The 19734-nt window shown below is 36.7% G+C and overlaps 7 protein-coding genes across 8 annotated transcripts; all 7 read left to right on the forward strand.

The window, feature by feature from the left end:
* Positions 1-625: 625 nt before the first annotated feature.
* LOC119729194 (low affinity immunoglobulin epsilon Fc receptor-like) lies at positions 626-4359 on the forward strand. Of its 2 annotated transcripts, none has more exons than XM_038201754.1 (2): positions 626-923; positions 3479-4359. In XM_038201754.1, the coding sequence occupies exons 1-2, from the start codon at positions 626-628 to the stop codon at positions 3667-3669; spliced, it is 489 nt and encodes a 162-aa protein (XP_038057682.1). In that variant the 3' UTR covers positions 3670-4359. The 2 variants fall into 2 exon arrangements, with proteins under 2 accessions (XP_038057682.1, XP_038057681.1); XM_038201753.1 differs by lacking the exon at positions 626-923 and adding an exon at positions 2876-3285.
* Positions 4360-5858: 1499 nt separating this feature from the next.
* Positions 5859-6632, forward strand: LOC119727078 (perlucin-like protein). The gene is made up of 2 exons (XM_038198946.1): positions 5859-6156; positions 6413-6632. The coding sequence occupies exons 1-2, from the start codon at positions 5859-5861 to the stop codon at positions 6595-6597; spliced, it is 483 nt and encodes a 160-aa protein (XP_038054874.1). The 3' UTR covers positions 6598-6632.
* A 1906-nt stretch (positions 6633-8538) lies between these two features.
* On the forward strand, positions 8539-10529 carry LOC119727963 (lactose-binding lectin l-2-like). The gene is made up of 3 exons (XM_038200045.1): positions 8539-8842; positions 9042-9272; positions 10525-10529. The coding sequence occupies exons 1-3, from the start codon at positions 8542-8544 to the stop codon at positions 10527-10529; spliced, it is 537 nt and encodes a 178-aa protein (XP_038055973.1). The 5' UTR covers positions 8539-8541.
* A 10-nt stretch (positions 10530-10539) lies between these two features.
* On the forward strand, positions 10540-11480 carry LOC119727077 (C-type lectin domain family 6 member A-like). The gene is made up of 2 exons (XM_038198945.1): positions 10540-10962; positions 11165-11480. Exons 1-2 carry the CDS (start codon positions 10665-10667, stop codon positions 11344-11346), a joined length of 480 nt encoding a protein of 159 aa, XP_038054873.1. The 5' UTR covers positions 10540-10664; the 3' UTR covers positions 11347-11480.
* A 1777-nt stretch (positions 11481-13257) lies between these two features.
* LOC119727379 (lactose-binding lectin l-2-like) lies at positions 13258-13947 on the forward strand. Its single transcript, XM_038199248.1, has 2 exons — positions 13258-13558; positions 13763-13947. The coding sequence occupies exons 1-2, from the start codon at positions 13258-13260 to the stop codon at positions 13945-13947; spliced, it is 486 nt and encodes a 161-aa protein (XP_038055176.1).
* A 1660-nt stretch (positions 13948-15607) lies between these two features.
* LOC119727316 (lactose-binding lectin l-2-like) lies at positions 15608-16321 on the forward strand. The gene is made up of 2 exons (XM_038199171.1): positions 15608-15911; positions 16112-16321. The coding sequence occupies exons 1-2, from the start codon at positions 15611-15613 to the stop codon at positions 16294-16296; spliced, it is 486 nt and encodes a 161-aa protein (XP_038055099.1). The 5' UTR covers positions 15608-15610; the 3' UTR covers positions 16297-16321.
* Positions 16322-19064: 2743 nt separating this feature from the next.
* LOC119727964 (low affinity immunoglobulin epsilon Fc receptor-like) lies at positions 19065-19554 on the forward strand. The gene is made up of 2 exons (XM_038200046.1): positions 19065-19170; positions 19370-19554. The coding sequence occupies exons 1-2, from the start codon at positions 19065-19067 to the stop codon at positions 19552-19554; spliced, it is 291 nt and encodes a 96-aa protein (XP_038055974.1).
* The last annotated feature ends 180 nt before the right edge of the window (positions 19555-19734 follow it).

The raw sequence follows: 19734 nt of genomic DNA on the forward strand, positions 1-19734 counted from the left end.
CTTTTGGTCAAAAAATTCAAAGCAAGTCAAAAATTCACTAATTTCCAACAATCTTGTTCTACAATTTTCTTCATGTTTTCTGAAACATCCCTTTGGTCATGTCTACAGAATGTGCCTCATGCGCGTGGTGCTGAAACAGATACGTTTTATTTTTTAGCATAAATAGCATTGGCATTGAGAAGGGACAGGATATTTATTGTCATTGATTTATCAAAATAAAAGTAGGCCTAGGTTATCAGTATCATGATCATGTTCTGAACAACCAGCCAAATATTATGCAAGTTGCAATTATATTGGCTTGCAATGTAGTAAGCTCTAACAAAGACTTCTGTCCTCCGTAGTCGTAGTAACCAACCTCTTTCAATGCCCATAAATATAGTGAATTTTGTATCAATTGAGTTCTGCGGGCAGAATGAAATTCGCAGCGCAGTTTATCGATTAATTTCACCAGAAATATATGAAGTGTGAATTCTTTTTGTATCCACTGGCGCAACACTTATAATGTGAACACTTTAAAATTAACTGCCATACAGCTTCCATTGTAGCACTGAAGAATGACGTCTGAGAAAGGGGTACGCAATGCGCATTTTACCACCAGGCACCAGTCTGGTAACATCTGAAAAAGATGTTGCCTAAACGTCTTGTCGTTGGCTTGATAAGCCTTTGTCTTATGATCAGATGCACTGGTGGTAATGAGAGGTGTGAGGCCTCCATAAGAGGGGCGTGTCCTCCTGCTTGGATCCAGTGGGGTGACAAATGCTACAAACAAGGCAGTGAAGATCTACCATGGGCTGAGGCAAAACAGGAGTGCATCAAGATGAGAAGTGTCTTGGTCATGCCACAGTCTCAGGAGGAAACTGACTTCCTTCAGAAGAACCTGATCCACAAGTTTTGGATAAACTGCAATGATCTTCAAGTTGAAGGTTTGTCAACTTATATTTCTTAAACATTAACTGAATTCTATTTCCAAGTTGTTCACAGTCTTTCTTTCCTTTTAGAAGGGAAAGTAATTTCATTATCAACATTTCAAACTTCAAAACATACATGCTTCTCAATTCTTAAAGCTCAAAGTAAAATTCAATCCAAATAAAACCGAACATTATTTTTCTCTGTGTGTGTCAGGTACATGGGTGTGTCAAGATGGCACTACTGATGTGGAGTACAGAAACTGGAGGGATGGTGAACCTAGTAATTTCGGGGGAGGAGAAGATTGTGTAGTAGCAAAAGAGGCTGGTTGGAATGACGCACCATGTGAGACTCATGTTCCCACTATCTGCAAACGACCTGCACCACAGCTGCACCTATAAAGGGCTCATGCAATGTAATGTTTTGGATGCAATCCTTGAAAATGCACCTTTGTGTCCCACTTAGCCTTATTTTGGGCCGTTTTTATGCTAATAAAAATTTACATATTCATGAACAGAAGTGTGATGTCATTTCAGGCAAAAACCTTCATTTCATCGTTATTTCAGCACCAAACTTTATCAGAATTGTGGGCATGTTGCGGTCCTAAATGTTCTTTTTTTTAATGATTCATTGCTATTTCAGTGCAAGACAGTAAACCGATGAGCAAACTTTTTCTCACAATGTTTCAGTACGCAAAAACTGTTTGAACAGAAAACCCCTAAACTGAAAAGTGTCTTCCTGAAATGACATTACACAAACAGTGCCTAATGTTTAAAGAAGGGTCCTTTTCAATAAAATAACAATATAAGAATGTCAAACAGTTTTCATGCATTTCTAAGATGTAAAAAGTTGCACAAACATGTTCCCATGTAACATTCATCTCATGATCTCATTATATGGCAATACAAATTTTGATTTCAAATCAAAAAGTAAAACTCACAAAGTTAGTTATTTATTTAATCATAATATTAAAGGTAACATGTAGAATGTAAAAATTGTACAGTCTCAACCACTGTGAAATTTTGGGCAACAATTTGTTTTTTAAAAATAGCTATGTTAATGGTAGTCGTTATAGAATACTTGAGAATATAGAATAATTTTGATGTGGAATTAACTCGTATTTTACTATTTATTTATCTTTCTTTCAATTTCAGAGATTTCACATTTTCATTTTAGTTCCTCACTTTCAATTTACATTGTTGCCTGGGCACTACGAGCCAATGTATCAATTGGCCACACAGATTTTTGCTTTCAAAATGTAAATGTAGCATTTGTTCGTTAAGGAAGCTGACTGGCAAAAATTAATAACTTCTCCACTCCAAAACAGGGGCAATATTCATTAGGGCTATCTGACTTGCTTTGACAGGAATTGTGATTAGTTCAAAACTTGTTGGGTTCTGCAAGGTTCCAAGGCAAAATCGGGACTACAAGTTTATTTCGGTCTAAAACTCAAAACAATAATAGGGGAAAAAAATAACTTTCATCAGATATTATTCTAGATTTCAAAGTATGTTCCTGGAAATAAGGTTGACTTGAGCCGCAAACTACCCATATTTCTATTTGTGTATAGCACTGTGAATGCATGGACACCTTTATGAGGTTTTTTGCTAGAATCCAAAAACAAATTTGGCATTTTCTGATGAATCTTCTCAATGCAGAACCGGTACCTTGTATATTCCAACCATGAGCATAAGCTTTCATCCGTGAAGCCATTTTTGAATTGTTTACATTACTTGTTGATTAATTTATTATATTTATTCATCGACTCATTTTGTGTTTGGTATTTTTAGCAATATTGAAATAAATGTATGAATAAATGAATACAACAGATTTTATGGACCGATGCTTGTAGTCATAGAAATCGTGGTAACCATGGCAATTCAAGTAAACAAGCATCAGAAATGTGTTATAAAGGCACACAGCAAAGGCTTGCTAACATATCCAATTGAACAATTCTCTTTGTGTCAATTGGGGCAGAATAAATTTACGGCATCGTCAAGCGCACTACTACAATAAAGGATTGATGACAAAATCACCCTTCATTTCACCACTGGGAACCAATCTGGTGACATCTGAAAATGATGTTGCCAAAACGTCTCATCGTTGGCTTGATAAGCCTTTGTCTTATGATCAGATGCACTGGTGGTACTGAGAGGTGTGGGGCCTCCATTAGAGGGGCGTGTCCTCCTGCTTGGAGCCAGTGGGGTAACAAATGCTACCAAAAACACAGCGAAAATCTACCATGGGCTGAGGCAAACCAGGAGTGCATCAAAATGGGAAGTGTCTTGGTCATGCCACAGTCTCAGGAGGAAACTGAGTTCCTTCTGAAGAACCTGGCCCCCTTCTTTCGGATCAACTGTAATGATCTTCAAGTTGAAGGTTTGTCAACTTATATTGCTTTAACAATGAATAAATTCTATTTTCCAAGACATTCATATGAAACCGTTTTTTTTTAATTCTGGAAAGGAAAGTCATTTCATTATTAACATTTCAAACTTCATACAAACATGGTTTTCACGTCTTCAATTCCAACCAAATAAAACCAGACATTAATATTCTGTGTGTGTGTCAGGTACATGGGTGTGTCAAGATGGCACTACTGATGTGGAGTACAGAAACTGGAGGGTGGAGCCTGCGGAACCTAATAATGGCGCGGGAGGAGAGGATTGTGCAGTAGCAGACGAAACTGGTTGGAATGATGTATCATGTGAGTTTCATGCTCCCACTATCTGCAAACGGCCTGCACCACAACTGCACTTTTAAATGGCAACAAAAAGACTCACTCCTCACAAAAAGTAAAGCTCACAAACCTACTTAATTAAGTAAATAAAAAAATTGAAGGAAATCATGTAGAAAGCATTGTGAATAGGCAATTGAACTCTTTGAACCATCGTAGCTTTAGGACAAAAAAAATGGAAAAAATGGTTTCGTTGATGGTAGTCCTTATAAAATACTTGAGAAAAGAAATGTGGAAACAATTGTTCGTTATTGATTGATAAATATCTTTGTTCATTTTCACAGATTTTCAATTTAGTTCCTCATTTTCAATGTTCAGTGTTGCCTGGGCAACAAATGTATCAATTGGCCACACAGATTTTTGCTTTGAAATTTGAATTTAATTTTGAATTCATTTGTTTTCCTTTCCAAGCTTTGAGAGATCACACTGATCACATAATATTTATCACAAAAAAATCAAACATAAAATGGATTATGTACAATGTAGTTGATGAAGTGTTCTGAATAATTAATCAATTAAATCATTGGGGGCAATTGGATATTTGGTAGCAATGCAACAAACGGTTAACATAACAATATGCAAAATCTGATGCTGCAGTACTTAGTCCAAGGGTACAAAATACTACAAGTCAAATATCTTTGCTTGTGGAGCCATGTTTTTCTGAGTTAGTAGAATAATTCTTTCAATTCTTTATCTCACTTTTAATTTCAGCCAAATCAGTATACTGTGAGTGTTACATGTACCTTGATAGTATGAACCTACCGGTCGTCTTGGTACAAAACAAGACTTGGATTTTTATTCGCCGTATAGTACAGACCGTCCGTGACAAGCAAGGTCAATACCAACAAGATGAATCAAATCCAGTCTTTGCAATATTGGCAGCGCTACCCAGGGCATTCCGACCATACCGCATGCACGCTGTATTCAAGCTAATGCATGCATGTGAGGTATGCTCGGAATACCCTGGGTAGCGCTGCCAATATTTTCAAGACTGGATTTGATTCATGTTGTTGATAGAGACCTCCACCACTGCCGCAACTTAACCGCGTTTGTCACGGGACTGGCTGCAAAATAAGGGAATAAAAAAACCACCTCAGTCTTGGATCATGACTAGTATGAACCTAATCCATGAAGATGGGTACCATGATTTAATACACATGTTTTTTTTAGATTACCAACTGAATTGTCACACTGTATTGTTGTTAACATTTTCAATCTAATTTAGACTCAAATTGTTGAAAAATAACAAGTTCTATTGTACAAAGCTATACTTTTTCAGTTAAATATAAGACATATATAATAACGCATAATTCCTTTTTTGACTAATGTCCATTTTTAGTGCAGTTGATCATTTGTGTAGGCTTTGTGACTTTTAAATGCACAACTTTTATTTTTGCTGAAATTCACAGCATATTTGTACTAAACAGTTGTTCTTTTTGCTCGATGTTGTCTTTGCTCTATTTGTGGTTAATAAAGTCGGAGATGAAACTCTTGCACTGGTACAATGCTTCATGAGGAGTTGTGCGTCGCCCGTGAGTTTTGGGCCTAAACTTTGGATTAAAATACATCTCCAGATTATTGGCATTGATGACTGAGGGAGGCGGTTTATTCATGTTGAATTGTTGATGGATAAATGCTTGGACTGTAGATCTTACTATTGGTAGTATGTCGGTGGTATGAGAACTGGCAAGGCCTTCTATGTGATCTTGTTTGTATCATGAGGGTATACAGGAACTTACAGGAGCTCTATAACTTCACAACATACCACTGAGATATTCAGCATTTAAAATATATTTGTATGAATTTTGAGGGTAGAATCCAATGACAAATTTGGCATTTTCTGATGCCTCAGCAAAATGCAATAAATATACCTTGCATATTCCAACCATGCATCTAAGCTTTTATTCATAAAGCAATACAAGAGATTGTTATGGAGCAATAAAATCAGCCTTCTCTTTCTAACAAGCCACTAATTGTAAAAGGACTCGTTATGCAGGTGAAATTGTGGTAACCATGGCAATACAAGTAAACAAGTATCAGATACGTGTTCCAAAGGCATATTGCTAATGTGTCCCATTGAATAAACCATTATCTTTGTGTGCATTGAGGCAGAATACATTTACAGCATCGTCAAGGGCACTACTATAATAAAGGATAGAAGACAATAATACCCTTCATTTCACCACTGGGAACCAGTCTGGTAACATCTGAAAAGATGTTGCCAAAACGTCTCATCGTTGGCTTGATAAGCCTTTGTCTTATGATCAGATGCACTGGTGGTAATGAGAGGTGTGGGGCCTCCATTAGAGGGGCGTGTCCTCCTGCTTGGAGCCAGTGGGGTGACAAATGCTACAAGAAACTCAGCAAGAATCTACCATGGGCTGAGGCAAAACAGGAGTGCATCAAGATGGGCAGTGTCTTGGTCATGCCACAGTCTCAGGAGGAAACTGACTTCCTTCTGAAGAACGTGCACCACTGGTTCTGGATCAACTGCAATGATCTTCAAGTTGAAGGTTTGTCAAAATAGAACGCCTCAAAATTGCACGAGTTCTATTTCAATTTGTTAATGTGAAGGTTTGTCAACTGATTGTGTTTGAACAATTTCCAAGTTATTGATAGGAAATAATGTTTCTTTTCCTTTGGAAAGAGAGGTAATTTCAGTAAGTATTTCAAACTTTGAACAAACATGATTCTCAATCCTTAAAGCTTCACAGTAAAATTGAAGCCAAAATGAACTTGATACATGTATTTATATTCTCTGTGTGTTAGGTACATGGGTGTGTCAAGATGGCACTACTGACGTGAAGTACAGAAACTGGGGTAATTGGCAACCTAGCAATGGTATCAGAGAGGATTGTGGGGCAATGAGAGATAGCGGTGACTGGAATGATGTACCATGTGAGAATCTCGCTCCTGTGATCTGCCAACGACCAGCACCACAGCTGTACTTTTAAGTAACATCAAACAGCTGGTTGCTAATCAAATTCAACAACCCTCCCCCCCAAAAAATAAAGAATGGAATCATATAGACAGTATTGCAAATATGCACTCGATTGATGGAACCATTTGGACAATGATGATTTTGGGGTATACAATTTGAGAAGATAAAAACACTTTAACAATATAATTATAATAATAAAATGCTGCTGCATATGGTACTTCTCATAGAATACATGTATCTTTGTAAGTTGTGCTCTTTGGAAAATAGTTTCACTTTTTTCTGAATGTTTCATTCACAGAAACCGTTGTGAAAATATGCAATTTAACCACTTTGACAATTACAAAGTTTGGGCACACAATTTGAGATGATGAAAAAAACAAGTCATTTTTTAAAAAAATCTTGTTGAAAGTCCTCACAGAAAACATTGTATGAGTGTATCGTTTTAAATTTGTCCTTGTGGAAAATATCATTATTATATATGTTTATTTCTTTTAGTTTCAGAACTTTTCAATTTTTGTTTCCTTCTATAAGATAATCCCAAATGAACAAGTAACAATTTCGATGCTGCAGTATTTAGTCAAGTTATATACTGAGTCTTTTATATATCTTTGATTGTGCAACACCCTTTTCTGAGTAGAGTATCTGTTTTCGTTAATTTCACAGATTTCTGTTTTTATCAAGACTTTTTCTCACTTTAATTTTAAAACCGGATCAGTTCTGCTACAGTGTTAACTTTGTAACATGAACCTCAAACAAACAGAACAAATGTTTAAAAATACCTTATGCACCACCAAATACAACATTATATTAACGCCAAGTTGTGCACTAATTCTGTGGTATAGAAATTACAGTTCTTGTTTAAACATCTGTAATACTTTTACACATTGTAATTGTGGATAACCAATAAAACATTTGCAACTTCAGACAACGATTAAGCATCAGCACGCACTGATTCCGGAAGTATTAACAAATCCCACAAATGTTCCTTTTTTTAGGGGGGGTTGGGTTTAGAAAACAAATTTGCTTGAATACGCCTATGGTCACATACGTTGTTGAAAATGTCCTTCGCCATCATTTTGTATTGGTGGGCAAACTTACACAAAATGACAAAATATAACGGAAGAAGCATACCCAATTTCATCCAAATTTGGCGTGCAGGTGTTGAAGTGTAGATCACGTGACTTCCCCTCTAGAATTACTGGCGTTTTGTCTATGTACAATTTAAACACTAAACATGCGCAACGTTTGTGCTGTCTGGCTTGTGGCATTGAAGTCACTCAAGAAATCTGAAACCTTTTAAATTTGGTCAACCACTTGATTAGCTTCTCAGCGCAGTAATGACATGTCACACACAAAGAAAGAAGCAGTAATTAGCGACCCAGTTTGAAGCAGGCTTCATAACGGTGAGTCAATCTTCATTAACTCATACAACAAGTTTAAGATGAAATGCCTTGACTGATACAACGCACTAAAGACTAGCTGCACACCATCAATTAAAACTCCAAGTGAAGGGCGAGTGTCAAATTTCAACGAAATACTAACAACCCGAAGCAATCTAGTGAGATCACTGCTGAAATCATCTACCAGTCAGTAACTCAGCCAGTCACTTGATACAAAGTAGAAAATAACGACCCAGCAAAAGATGTGGAGCATCTGTGACAAAATTGCAGAAGCTTCATAAGAGTGAGTCCATCTTCATTAACCGAAACAACAAATCTCTGTTGAAGTCTGTTGGCCGATACAATGCATTGAAGATGAGTTGGGTCAAGCCAATATATAGCTTGACACATTTATTCAAAAGACTCAACTTGAAGGGCAGGTTTAATATTGGAAGAAAATATTGACGGTAGCTCTTGATGAGCATAATAGCTCCGGCAATAATAGGGTACAAACAGTAGCTGACAGTGAGAGCGTAGCTTCATATCTACACTGAGCACTAGTGAGGTAACATCTTGAAATGATGTTGCCAAAACGTCTCATCGTTGGCTTGATAAGCCTTCGTCTTATGATCAGATGTACTGGTGGTAATGAGAGGTGTGGTGCCTCCATTAGAGGGGCGTGTCCTCCTGCTTGGAGCCAGTGGGGTGACACATGCTACAAGCAACTCAGCGAGAATCTACCATGGGCTGAGGCAAAACAAGAGTGCATCAAGATGGGAAGTGTCTTGGTCATGCCACAGTCTCAGGAAGAAACTGAGTTCCTTCTCAAGAACCTGATCGACTACTTTTGGATCAACTGTAGTGATCAGCAAGTTGAAGGTTTGTCAACTAATGAATGAATAAATTCAATTTTCCAAGTTTTTCATAGGAAACAATTTTTTTCTCCTTTTGGAAAGGAAAGAAATGACATTGTTAAGATTTCAAACTTCAAACAAAAATGGTTCTCATTTCTTACAGCTTCACAGTAAACTTCTAACCAAATAACTAAAACCAGACATTAATATTCTCTGTGTGCCAGGTGCATGGGTGTGTCAAGATGGCACTACTGATGTGGAGTACAGAAACTGGAGGGATGGTGAACCTAGTAATGGCTGGGGAAAGGAAGATTGTGCAGCAGCGGGAGAATCTGGTTGGAATGACGTTCCATGTGACGATCTCGCTCCTGTTATCTGCCAACGACCAGCACCACAGCTGCACTTTAAAGTGTCGACAAAAACACTGACTGCTCATCAAGAAATAAGTACACTGAGTAATTTCTTTTCTTTGATTGTAAATTATATCACTCAAAAAAGCAAGGTATCATGTAGACAGTACTGTGAATATGCATCTGAACAATTTAAGGCAATCGTACATTTTGGGCAAACAATTTTAGAAGATGAAAAACAATTTTAAAATATAATAATGAAAAAGATTGCTGAGGCATGAGGTACTCCGTATAGAATACTTAGTTCTAAACTAATGTCTTTTTGTAATTTGCGCTTGTTGGAAAATAGTTACACTTATCTGTATTTTTCATTCACAAAAATTGTGTTGTCAACATATGCAACTGAACCACTTAGACAATCACAAAATTTGGGCAAACAATTCGACATAATGAAAAAAAAGGAACTTTTTTGTTTTAATAGTAGTCCTCATAGAATACATTGTGTGAATGTATCCATTTCAATTTGTGCTTGCGGAAATATTTTTAATTACAACTTTATTTCGTTCAGTTTTAGAACTTTTCAATTTTCTTTTCCGTTTGTAAAATAGGCCTAATCTCAATCTAGTTTTTAATCAAAACAAGCTTAGGACCTGGCCACCAGTTTACAACCGGCCAGCAGATTTTCTTTATTCCAATTTCATTAATATCTTTCAGCCAAAAATTCAAATCAAGTCAAAAAATCACAAATTTTCAACGATTTTGTTCAACATTTACTTCATGTTTTGTGAAAACACCCCTCTGACACGTTATGGCTGTTTAAATTTCACATTAATCGACATGTCAAAAAAGGAAAATACTGAGGAAACAAGGCCTTTAAAGTATTGACTTTTGTATTTGTGAAAAGGAAAGATACCAATTGTTTTTCCTTAAAAAAACCCTTTTATTCCACGATGTTTATGTTTTTCTCTAAATTACGTGTAGTTCACATATCAAAGATTACAAATATCAATAAAGGTGCACAAACAAAGTTCATTCCCATTTGATTTTTGTATTTTCTTCCACTAAGGCATGTGCAAAGTTCCGTCTCATTTTGCCAGAATGCCTCACATATAAAACTAGAAAAGCTATCGGCTACTTTGACTGATCAGGTCTGAGATGCAATATCTTACCAACGCTGCTTTGTAAGGAGTTGCACATCATTTATTAGTGTTTGGCCTACAATGGGGATGCATACGTCTCCTACTAGTAATCATGGCAACAGAGGTAAATATACATGAGTTATATGGCTTCCAACTCACAAAGCAGAGTCTTGGAAATATGTCCAATTAGAAATTTCCTTTTGTGTCCGTTTGGTCAGAATAAATAAGGAGACTACATGTGGTTAATGAAAAGAAAATATTTACAGCATCGTCAAGCTCACTACTGCAATCACGGATTGATGAGAGAAAAGAATCTTCATTTCACCACTGGGAACCAGTCTGGTAACATCTGATAAAGATGTTGCCTAAACGGCTCATCGTTGGCTTGATAAGCTATTGTCTTATGATCAGATGCACTGGTGGTAATGAGAGGTGTGGGGCCTCCATTAGAGGGGCGTGTCCTCCTGCTTGGAGCCAGTGGGGTGACAAATGCTACAAGAAACTCAGCGAGAATCTACCATGGGCTGAGGCAAAACAGGAGTGCATCAAGATGGGAAGTGTCTTGGTCATGCCACAGTCTCAGGAGGAAACTGACTTCCTTCAGAAGAACGTGTACTACTGGTTCTGGATCAACTGCAATGATCTTCAAGTTGAAGGTTTGTAAACTTACATTGCTTAAACAATGAAGGAATTCTATTTTCCGAGATTTTCAAAGGAAACAATTTTTCTCTCCTATTGCAAAGAAAGAAATTTTATTATTTACATTTAAAAGTTTAAACATACATACATGATTTTAAATTCTTAAAGCTTGACAGTAAAATTCAAGCCAAATAAAACTATTCTGTGTGTGTTTGTTAGGTGCATGGTTGTGTCAAGATAGCACTACTGATGTTGAGTACAGAAACTGGGGTAAGGGTGAACCTAGCAGCACCAGCGAAGATTGTGCAGTGGTGACAAATAGAGGTGATTGGAATGATGTGTCATGTGACGATCTCTCTCCTGTCATCTGCAAACGACCAGCACCACAGCTGCACTTTTAAGTAACGCCAAACAACTGACTGCTAATCAAATTTAACACCCCTCCCCAAAAATTAAAGAATGAAATCATGTAGAAAGTATTGCAACTATGCAAGTGATTGATAGAACCATTTGAACCATCATGAATTTTGGATATACAATGTGAGAAGATAAAAACACTTAAAAAAATGTTGTTCTCATAGAATACATGTATCTCCGTAATTTGTGCTCTTTGGAAAATAGTTTCACTTTTTTCTGTATTTTTCATTCACAGAAACCGTTGTGAAAATATGCAATTTAACCACTTGAACAATTACAAAGTTTGGGCACACAATTTGAGATGATGAAAAAAACAAGTCATTTTTTTTTAAATCTTGTTGGAAGTCCTCACAGAAAACATTGTATGAGTGTATCGTTTTAAATTTGTCCTTGTGGAAAATATCATTAATTATATGTTTATTTCTTTCAGTTTCAGAACTTTTCAATTTTTGTTTCCTTCGGTAAGATAATCCCAAATGAACGAGTAACAATTTCGATGCTGCAGTATTTAGTCAAGTTATATACTGAGTCTTTTATATATCTTTGATTGTGCAACACCCTTTTCTGAGTAAAGTATCTGTTTTCGTTAATTTCACAGATTTCTGTTTTTATCAAGACTTTTTCTCACTTTAATTTTAAAACCAGATCAGTTCTGCTACAGTGTTAACTTTGTAACATAAACCTCAAACAAACAGAACAAATGTTTAAAAATACCTTATGCACAACCAAATACAACATTATATTAACGCTAAGTTGTGCACTAATTCTGTGGTATAGAGAAATTACTGTTCTTGTTTAAACATCTGTAATACTATAACACATTGTAATTGTGGATAACCAATTAAAATGTTGCAACTTCAGACAACTAATAAGCATCTGCATGCACTGATTCCGGAAGTATTAACAAATCCCACAAATGTTCCTTTTTTTAGGGGGGGGGGGTGGGTTTAGAAAGCAAATTTGCTTGAATACGCCTATGGTCACATATGTTGTTGAAAATGTCCTTCGCCATCATTTTGTATTGGTGGGCAAACTTACACAAAATGACAAAATATAACGGAAGAAGCATACCCAATTTCATCCAAATTTGGCGTGCAGGTGTTGAAGTGTAGATCACGTGACTTCCCCTCTAGAATTACTGGCGTTTTGTCTATGTACAATTTAAACACTAAACATGCGCAACGTTTGTGCTGTCTGGCTTGTGGCATTGAAGTCACTCAAGAAATCTGAAACCTTTTAAATTTGGTCAACCACTTGATTAGCTTCTCAGCGCAGTAATGACATGTCACACACAAAGAAAGAAGCAGTAATTAGCGACCCAGTTTGAAGCAGGCTTCATAACGGTGAGTCAATCTTCATTAACTCATACAACAAGTTTAAGATGAAATGCCTTGACTGATACAACGCACTAAAGACTAGCTGCACACCATCAATCAAAACTCCAATAGAAGGGCGAGTGTCAAATTTCAACGAAATACTAACAACACAAAGCAATCTAGTGAGATCACTGCTGAAATCATCTACCAGTCAGTAAGTCAGCCAGTCAATTGATACAAAGTAAAAAATAACGATCCAGCAAAAGAAGTGGAGCATTTATGACAAAATTGCAGAAGCTTCATAAGAGTGAGTCCATCTTCATAAACTGAAACAACAAATCTGTGATGAAGTCTGTTGGCGGATACAATGCATTGAGGATGAGTTGCGTCAAGCCAAAACGGCTTGACACATTTATTGGAAAGACTCAACTTGAAGGGCAGGTTTAATATTGGAAGGAAATATTGACGGTAGCTTCTGATGAGCATAATAGCCCCTGCGATAATAAGGTACACATAGTAGCTGACAGTGAGAGCGTAGCTTCATATCTACACTGAGCACCAGTGAGGTAACATCTTGAAATGATGTTGCCAAAACGTCTCATCGTTGGCCTGATAAGCCTTTGTTTTATGATCAGATGTACTGGTGGTAATGAGAGGTGTGGGGCCTCCATTAGAGGGGCATGTCCTCCTGCTTGGAGCCAGTGGGGTGACAAATGCTACCAAAAACACAGCGAGAAACTACCATGGGCTGAGGCAAAACAGGAGTGCATCAAGATGGGAAGTGTCTTGGTCATGCCACAGTCTCAGGAGGAAACTGACTTCCTTCAGAAGATACTGGCCCCCTACTTTCGGATCAACTGTAATGATCTTCAAGTTGAAGGTTTGTCAACTTATATTGCTTTAACAATGAATAAATTCTATTTTGCACGATATTAATATGAAACCATTTTTCTCCCTTTCTGGAAATGAAAGTCATCTCATTATTAACATTTCAAACTTCAAACAAACATGGTTCTCATTTTTGAGGCTTCATTGTAAAATTTTAACCAAATAAAACCAGACATTAATATTTTCTGTGTGTCAGGTACATGGGTGTGTCAAGATGGCACTACTGATGTGGAGTACAGAAACTGGAGGGATGGTGAACCTAGTAATGGCGGGGGAAGAGAAGATTGTGCAGCAGCGGGAAAATCTGGTTGGAATGACGTTCCATGTGACAATCTCGCTCCTGTTATCTGCCAACGACCAGCACCACAGCTGCACTTTTAAGTGTCAACAAAAAACACTGACTGCTCATCCAAAAAATATGTACACACAGTAACTTATTTTCATTTATTCTAAATTACATCCCTCAAAAAAGCAAGGTATCATGTAGACAGTACTGTGAATATGCAATTGAAGAATTCGGAAAATCGCAAATTTTGGGCAAACAATTTTCGAAGATGAAAAACAATTTAAAATATAATAATACAAATTATTGTTGATGCATGAGGTACTCCTTATAGAATACTCAGTTCTAAACATTATATCTTTTTGTAATTTGTGCTGTTGGAAAATAGTTTAACTTATTTTCCATGTTTTTTATTCACGAAGAATGCATTGTCAGCATAGGCAACTGAACCATTTGGACAATCACACTATTTCAGGCACACAATTTGAGATGATGAAAAAAACAGTTCACTTTTATTTAAATCCTGGTAGCCCTCACAGAATACATGTATGAATGTTTCTTTTCTAATTTGTGCTTGTGAAGAATATTGTTAATTACTTTCAGTTTCAGAAATTTTCAATTTTCGCTTCGATTGGAAGATAACCTCAATTGGAAATGTAACAATTTGATTACATAAAATATTAAAATGAAAATCTGATGTTGCTGTATAGTCAAGTTATATACTCTTTTGCTATATATTTGCTTGTGCAACACCTTTTTCTAATTTAATTATCTGATTTTGTTAATTTCATAGATTTCTGTTTTCTCAAGTCTTTTTCTCACTTTAATTTTAAAACCAGATCAGTTCTGTTACAGTGTTAACTTCATAACATGAACCTTAAACAAACAGAACAAATGTTAGAAAATACCTTATGCACCACCAAATACGGCATTATATTAACGCTAAGTTGTGCACTAATTCTGTGGTATAGAGAAATTACTGTTCTTGTTTAAGCATCTGTAATACTATTGCACATTTTAATTGCGGACTACCAATAAAAATCTTGCAACTTCAGACAACGAATAAGGATCTGCATGCACTGATTCCGGAAGTATTAACAAATCCCACAAATGTTTCTCTTTTTTTGGGGGGGGGTTTAGAAAACAAAGTTTCTTGAATACGCCTATATGGTCACATATGTTGTTGAAAATGTCCTTCGCCATCAATTTGTATTGGTGGGCAAACTTACAAAGAAAGACAAAATATTGGGTGCAGGTGTTGAAGTGTAGATCACATGACTTCCACTCTAGAATTGCTGGTGTTATGTCTATGTACAATTTAAACACTAAACATGCACAACGTTTGTGCTGTCTGGCCTGTGGTATTGAAGTCACTCAAGAAATCTGAAAACTATTATAAATTGTGTTGACCACTTCATTAGCTTCTCAGTCACACACAAATAAAGTAGCAGTAATTTGCGGCCCAGTTTGAAGCAAGCTTCATAACAGTGAGTCAATCTTCATTAACTGATAGAACAAATCTCTGATGAAGTCTGTTGGCCGATACAATGCATTGAGGATGAGTTGGGTCAAGCCAATATATAGCTTGACACATTTATTGGAAAGACTCAACTTGAAGGGCAGGTTTAATATTAGAAGAAAATATTGACGGTAGCTCTTGATGAGCATAATAGCCCCGGCAATAATAAGGTACAAATAGTAGCTGACAGTGAGAGCGTAGCTTCATATCTACACTGAGCACCAGTGAGGTAACATCTTGAAATGATGTTGCCAAAACGTCTCATTGTTGGCTTGATAAGCCTTTGTCTTATGATCAGATGCACTGGTGGTAAAGAGAGGTGTGAAGCCTCCATTAGAGGGGCATGTCCTCCTGCTTGGATCCAGTGGGGTGACACATGCTACAAGCAACTCAGCGAGAATCTACCATGGGCTGAGGCAAAACAGGAGTGCATCAAGATGGGAAGTGTCTTGGTCATGCCACAGTCTCAGGAGGAAACTGAGTTCCTTCTGAAGAACCTGATCTCCTACTTTTGGATCAACTGTAGTGATCAGCAAGTTGAAGGTTTGTCAACTAATGAATGAATCAATTCAATTTTCCTAGATTTTCATAGGAAACATTTTTTTTTCTTCTTTTGGAAAGGAAAGAAATGACATTGTTAAGATTTCAAACTTCAAACAAAAATGGTTCTCATTTCTTACAGCTTCACAGTAAACTTCTAACCAAATAACTAAAACCAGACATTAATATTCTCTGTTTGTCAGGTACATGGGTGTGTCAAGACGGCACTACTGATGTGGAGTACAGAAACTGGAGGGATGGTGAACCTAGTAATGGCTGGGGAAAGGAAGATTGTGCAGCAGCGGGAGAATCTGGTTGGAATGACGTTCCATGTGACGATCTCGCTCCTGTTATCTGCCAACGACCAGCACCACAGCTGCACTTTTAAGTGTCAACAAAAACACTGACTGCTCATCAAAAATAAGTACACAGAGTAATTTCTTTTCTTTTACTGTAAATTATACCCTCAAAAAAGCAAGGTATCATGTAGACAGTACTGTGAATATGCAACTGATCAATTTAAGGCAATTGTACATTTTGGGCAAACAATTTTAGAAGATGAAAAACAATTTTAAAATATAATAATAAACAAGATTGCTGAGGCATGAGGTACTCCTTATAGAATACTTAGTTCTAAACTTATGTCTTTTTGTAATTTGCTCTTGTTGGAAAATAGTTTCACTTATCTGTATTTTTCATTCACGAAAATTGTGTTGTCAACATATGCAACTGAACCACTTAGACAATCACAAAATTTGGGCAAAAAAATCGACATAATGAAAAAAAAAGAACTTTTTGTTTTAATAGTAGTCCTCATAGAATACATTGTGTAATGTATCTATTTTAAGTTGTGCTTGTGGAAATATTTTTAATTACAACTTTATTTCGTTCAGTTTTAGAACTTGTCAATTTTCTTTTCCGTTTGTAAGATAGGCCTAATCTCAATATAGTTTTTAAACAAGTACATTTAAAACAAGCTAAGGACCTGGCCACCAGTTTACAACCGGCCAGCAGATATTTGTATTCCCATTTCATTAATATCTGTCAGTCAAAAATTCAAATCAAGTCAAAAATTCAAAAATTTTCAACGATTTTGTTCAACGTTTACTTCATGTTTTGTGAAAACACCACTCTGACACGTTATGGCTGTTTAAATTTCACATTAATCGACATGACAAAAAGAGAAACTACTGAGAAAAAAAGGCCTTTAAAGTATTGACTTTTGTATTCGTGAAAAGGAAAGTACCAATTGTTTTTCCTTAAAAACTTTTATTCCACGATTTTTATATTATTTCTTTAAATTACGTGTAGTTCACATATCAAATATTACAAATATCAATAAAGGTGCACAAACAAAGTTCATTCCCATTTGATTTTTGCATTTTCTTCCACTAAGGCATGTGCAAAGTTCCGTCTCATTTTGCCAGAATGCCTCACATATAAAACTACAAAAGCTATCGGCTACTTTGACTGATCAGGTCTGAGGTGCTATATCTTGCCTGGTACGCTGCTTTGTAAGGAGTTGCACGTCATTTATTAGTTTTTGGCCTACAATGGGGATGCATACGTCTCCTACTGGTAATCATGGCAACAGAGGTAAATATACATGAGTTATATGGCTTCAAACTCACAAAGCAGAGTCTTGCAAATATGTCCAATTAGAAATTTCCCTTTGTGTCCGTTGGTGCGGAATAAATAAGGAGACTAGTTAATGAAAAGAAAATATTTACAGCATCGTCAAGCTCACTACTGCAATTAAGGATTGGTTAAAAAAGAAAAGAATCGTCATTTCACCACTGGGAACCAGTCTGGTAACATCTGCAAATGACGTTGCCTAAACGTCTTATCGTTGGCTTGATAAGCCTTTGTCTTATGATCAGATGCACTGGTGGTAATGAGAGGTGTGGGGCCTCCATTAGAGGGGCGTGTCCTCCTGCTTGCAGTTTCCTTTTGTAAGATAAACTCAATTGGAAATGTAACAATTTGATGGCATGAAATAAATGAAAATCTGATGCTGCAGTATTTAGTCAAGACCTAGTTATTTGTTATATCTGTGCTTATGGAGCACCTTTCTCAGATTTTTTTGGTCTAATTCTTACAATTTCACCTTCTTTCAAGTCTTTTTCTCATTTTAATTTTAAATAACATCAGTTCTGTTACAGTGTTAACTTGGTAATATGAACCCAATGCATTCACTGATATAGCTACTAAGGGAATAAACACGTGCTTGGCCGTTTTTAACCAAGTACGTTCAATACCAGCTAGGGACCTGGTCACCAATTTTGAACGTACTTGTTGAAAACCATCCAAGCAGATATTTATTCCCATTTCATAAGTACCTTTTGGTCAAAACATTCAAAGCAAGTCAAAAATTCACTAATTTCCAACAATCTTGTTCTACAATTTTCTTCATGTTTTCTGAAACATCCCTTTGGTCATGTCTACAGAATGTGCCTCATGCGCGTGGTGCTGAAACAGATACGTTTTATTTTTTAGCATAAATAGCATTGGCATTGAGAAGGGACAGGATATTTATTGTCATTGATTTATCAAAATAAAAGTAGGCCTAGGTTATCAGTATCATGATCATGTTCTGAACAACTAGCCAAATATTATGCAAGTTGCAATTATATTGGCTTGCAATGTAGTAAGCTCTAACAAAGACTTCTGTCCTCCGTAGTCGTAGTAACCAACCTCTTTCAATGCCCATAAATATAGTGAATTTTGTATCAATTGAGTTCTGCGGGCAGAATGAAATTCGCAGCGCAGTTTATCGATTAATTTCACCAGAAATATATGAAGTGTGAATTCTTTTTGTATCCACTGGCGCAACACTTATAATGTGAACACTTTAAAATTAACTGCCATACAGCTTCCATTGTAGCACTGAAGAATGACGTCTGAGAAAGGGGTACGCAATGCGCATTTTACCACCAGGCACCAGTCTGGTAACATCTGAAAAAGATGTTGCCTAAACGTCTTGTCGTTGGCTTGATAAGCCTTTGTCTTATGATCAGATGCACTGGTGGTAATGAGAGGTGTGAGGCCTCCATAAGAGGGGCGTGTCCTCCTGCTTGGATCCAGTGGGGTGACAAATGCTACAAACAAGGCAGCGAAGATCTACCATGGCTTGAGGCAAAACAGGAGTGCATCAAGATGAGAAGTGTCTTGGTCATGCCACAGTCTCAGGAGGAAACTGAGTTCCTTCAGAAGAACCTGATCCACAAGTTTTGGATAAACTGCAATGATCTTCAAGTTGAAGGTTTGTCAACTTATATTTCTTAAACATTAACTGAATTCTATTTCCAAGTTGTTCACAGTCTTTCTTTCCTTTTAGAAGGGAAAGTAATTTCATTATCAACATTTCAAACTTCAAAACATACATGCTTCTCAATTCTTAAAGCTCAAAGTAAAATTCAATCCAAATAAAACCGAACATTATTTTTCTCTGTGTGTGTCAGGTACATGGGTGTGTCAAGATGGCACTACTGATGTGGAGTACAGAAACTGGAGGGATGGTGAACCTAGTAATTTCGGGGGAGGAGAAGATTGTGTAGTAGCAAAAGAGGCTGGTTGGAATGACGCACCATGTGAGACTCATGTTCCCACTATCTGCAAACGACCTGCACCACAGCTGCACCTATAAAGGGCTCATGCAATGTAATGTTTTGGATGCAATCCTTGAAAATGCACCTTTGTGTCCCACTTAGCCTTATTTTGGGCCGTTTTTATGCTAATAAAAATTTACATATTCATGAACAGAAGTGTGATGTCATTTCAGGCAAAAACCTTCATTTCATCGTTATTTCAGCACCAAACGTTATCA

Source organism: Patiria miniata, unplaced genomic scaffold, assembly GCF_015706575.1.
Source record: "Patiria miniata isolate m_02_andy unplaced genomic scaffold, ASM1570657v1 HiC_scaffold_20, whole genome shotgun sequence".
Classification (NCBI taxonomy): domain Eukaryota; kingdom Metazoa; phylum Echinodermata; class Asteroidea; order Valvatida; family Asterinidae; genus Patiria; species Patiria miniata.

Bases quoted from the DNA above. Each gene is read 5' to 3' on its own strand.
- LOC119729194 (XM_038201753.1), top strand. From the start codon at position 2,985: ATGATGTTGCCAAAACGTCTCATCGTTGGCTTGATAAGCCTTTGTCTT. The intron at 3,286-3,478 runs GTTTGTCAACTT...TGTGTGTGTCAG, and splicing joins TAATGATCTTCAAGTTGAAG to GTACATGGGTGTGTCAAGAT.
- LOC119727078 (XM_038198946.1), top strand. From the start codon at position 5,859: ATGTTGCCAAAACGTCTCATCGTTGGCTTGATAAGCCTTTGTCTTATG. The intron at 6,157-6,412 runs GTTTGTCAAAAT...TCTGTGTGTTAG, and splicing joins CAATGATCTTCAAGTTGAAG to GTACATGGGTGTGTCAAGAT.
- LOC119727963 (XM_038200045.1), top strand. From the start codon at position 8,542: ATGATGTTGCCAAAACGTCTCATCGTTGGCTTGATAAGCCTTCGTCTT. The intron at 8,843-9,041 runs GTTTGTCAACTA...TCTGTGTGCCAG, and splicing joins TAGTGATCAGCAAGTTGAAG to GTGCATGGGTGTGTCAAGAT.
- LOC119727077 (XM_038198945.1), top strand. From the start codon at position 10,665: ATGTTGCCTAAACGGCTCATCGTTGGCTTGATAAGCTATTGTCTTATG. The intron at 10,963-11,164 runs GTTTGTAAACTT...TGTGTTTGTTAG, and splicing joins CAATGATCTTCAAGTTGAAG to GTGCATGGTTGTGTCAAGAT.
- LOC119727379 (XM_038199248.1), top strand. From the start codon at position 13,258: ATGATGTTGCCAAAACGTCTCATCGTTGGCCTGATAAGCCTTTGTTTT. The intron at 13,559-13,762 runs GTTTGTCAACTT...TCTGTGTGTCAG, and splicing joins TAATGATCTTCAAGTTGAAG to GTACATGGGTGTGTCAAGAT.
- LOC119727316 (XM_038199171.1), top strand. From the start codon at position 15,611: ATGATGTTGCCAAAACGTCTCATTGTTGGCTTGATAAGCCTTTGTCTT. The intron at 15,912-16,111 runs GTTTGTCAACTA...TCTGTTTGTCAG, and splicing joins TAGTGATCAGCAAGTTGAAG to GTACATGGGTGTGTCAAGAC.
- LOC119727964 (XM_038200046.1), top strand. From the start codon at position 19,065: ATGAGAAGTGTCTTGGTCATGCCACAGTCTCAGGAGGAAACTGAGTTC. The intron at 19,171-19,369 runs GTTTGTCAACTT...TGTGTGTGTCAG, and splicing joins CAATGATCTTCAAGTTGAAG to GTACATGGGTGTGTCAAGAT.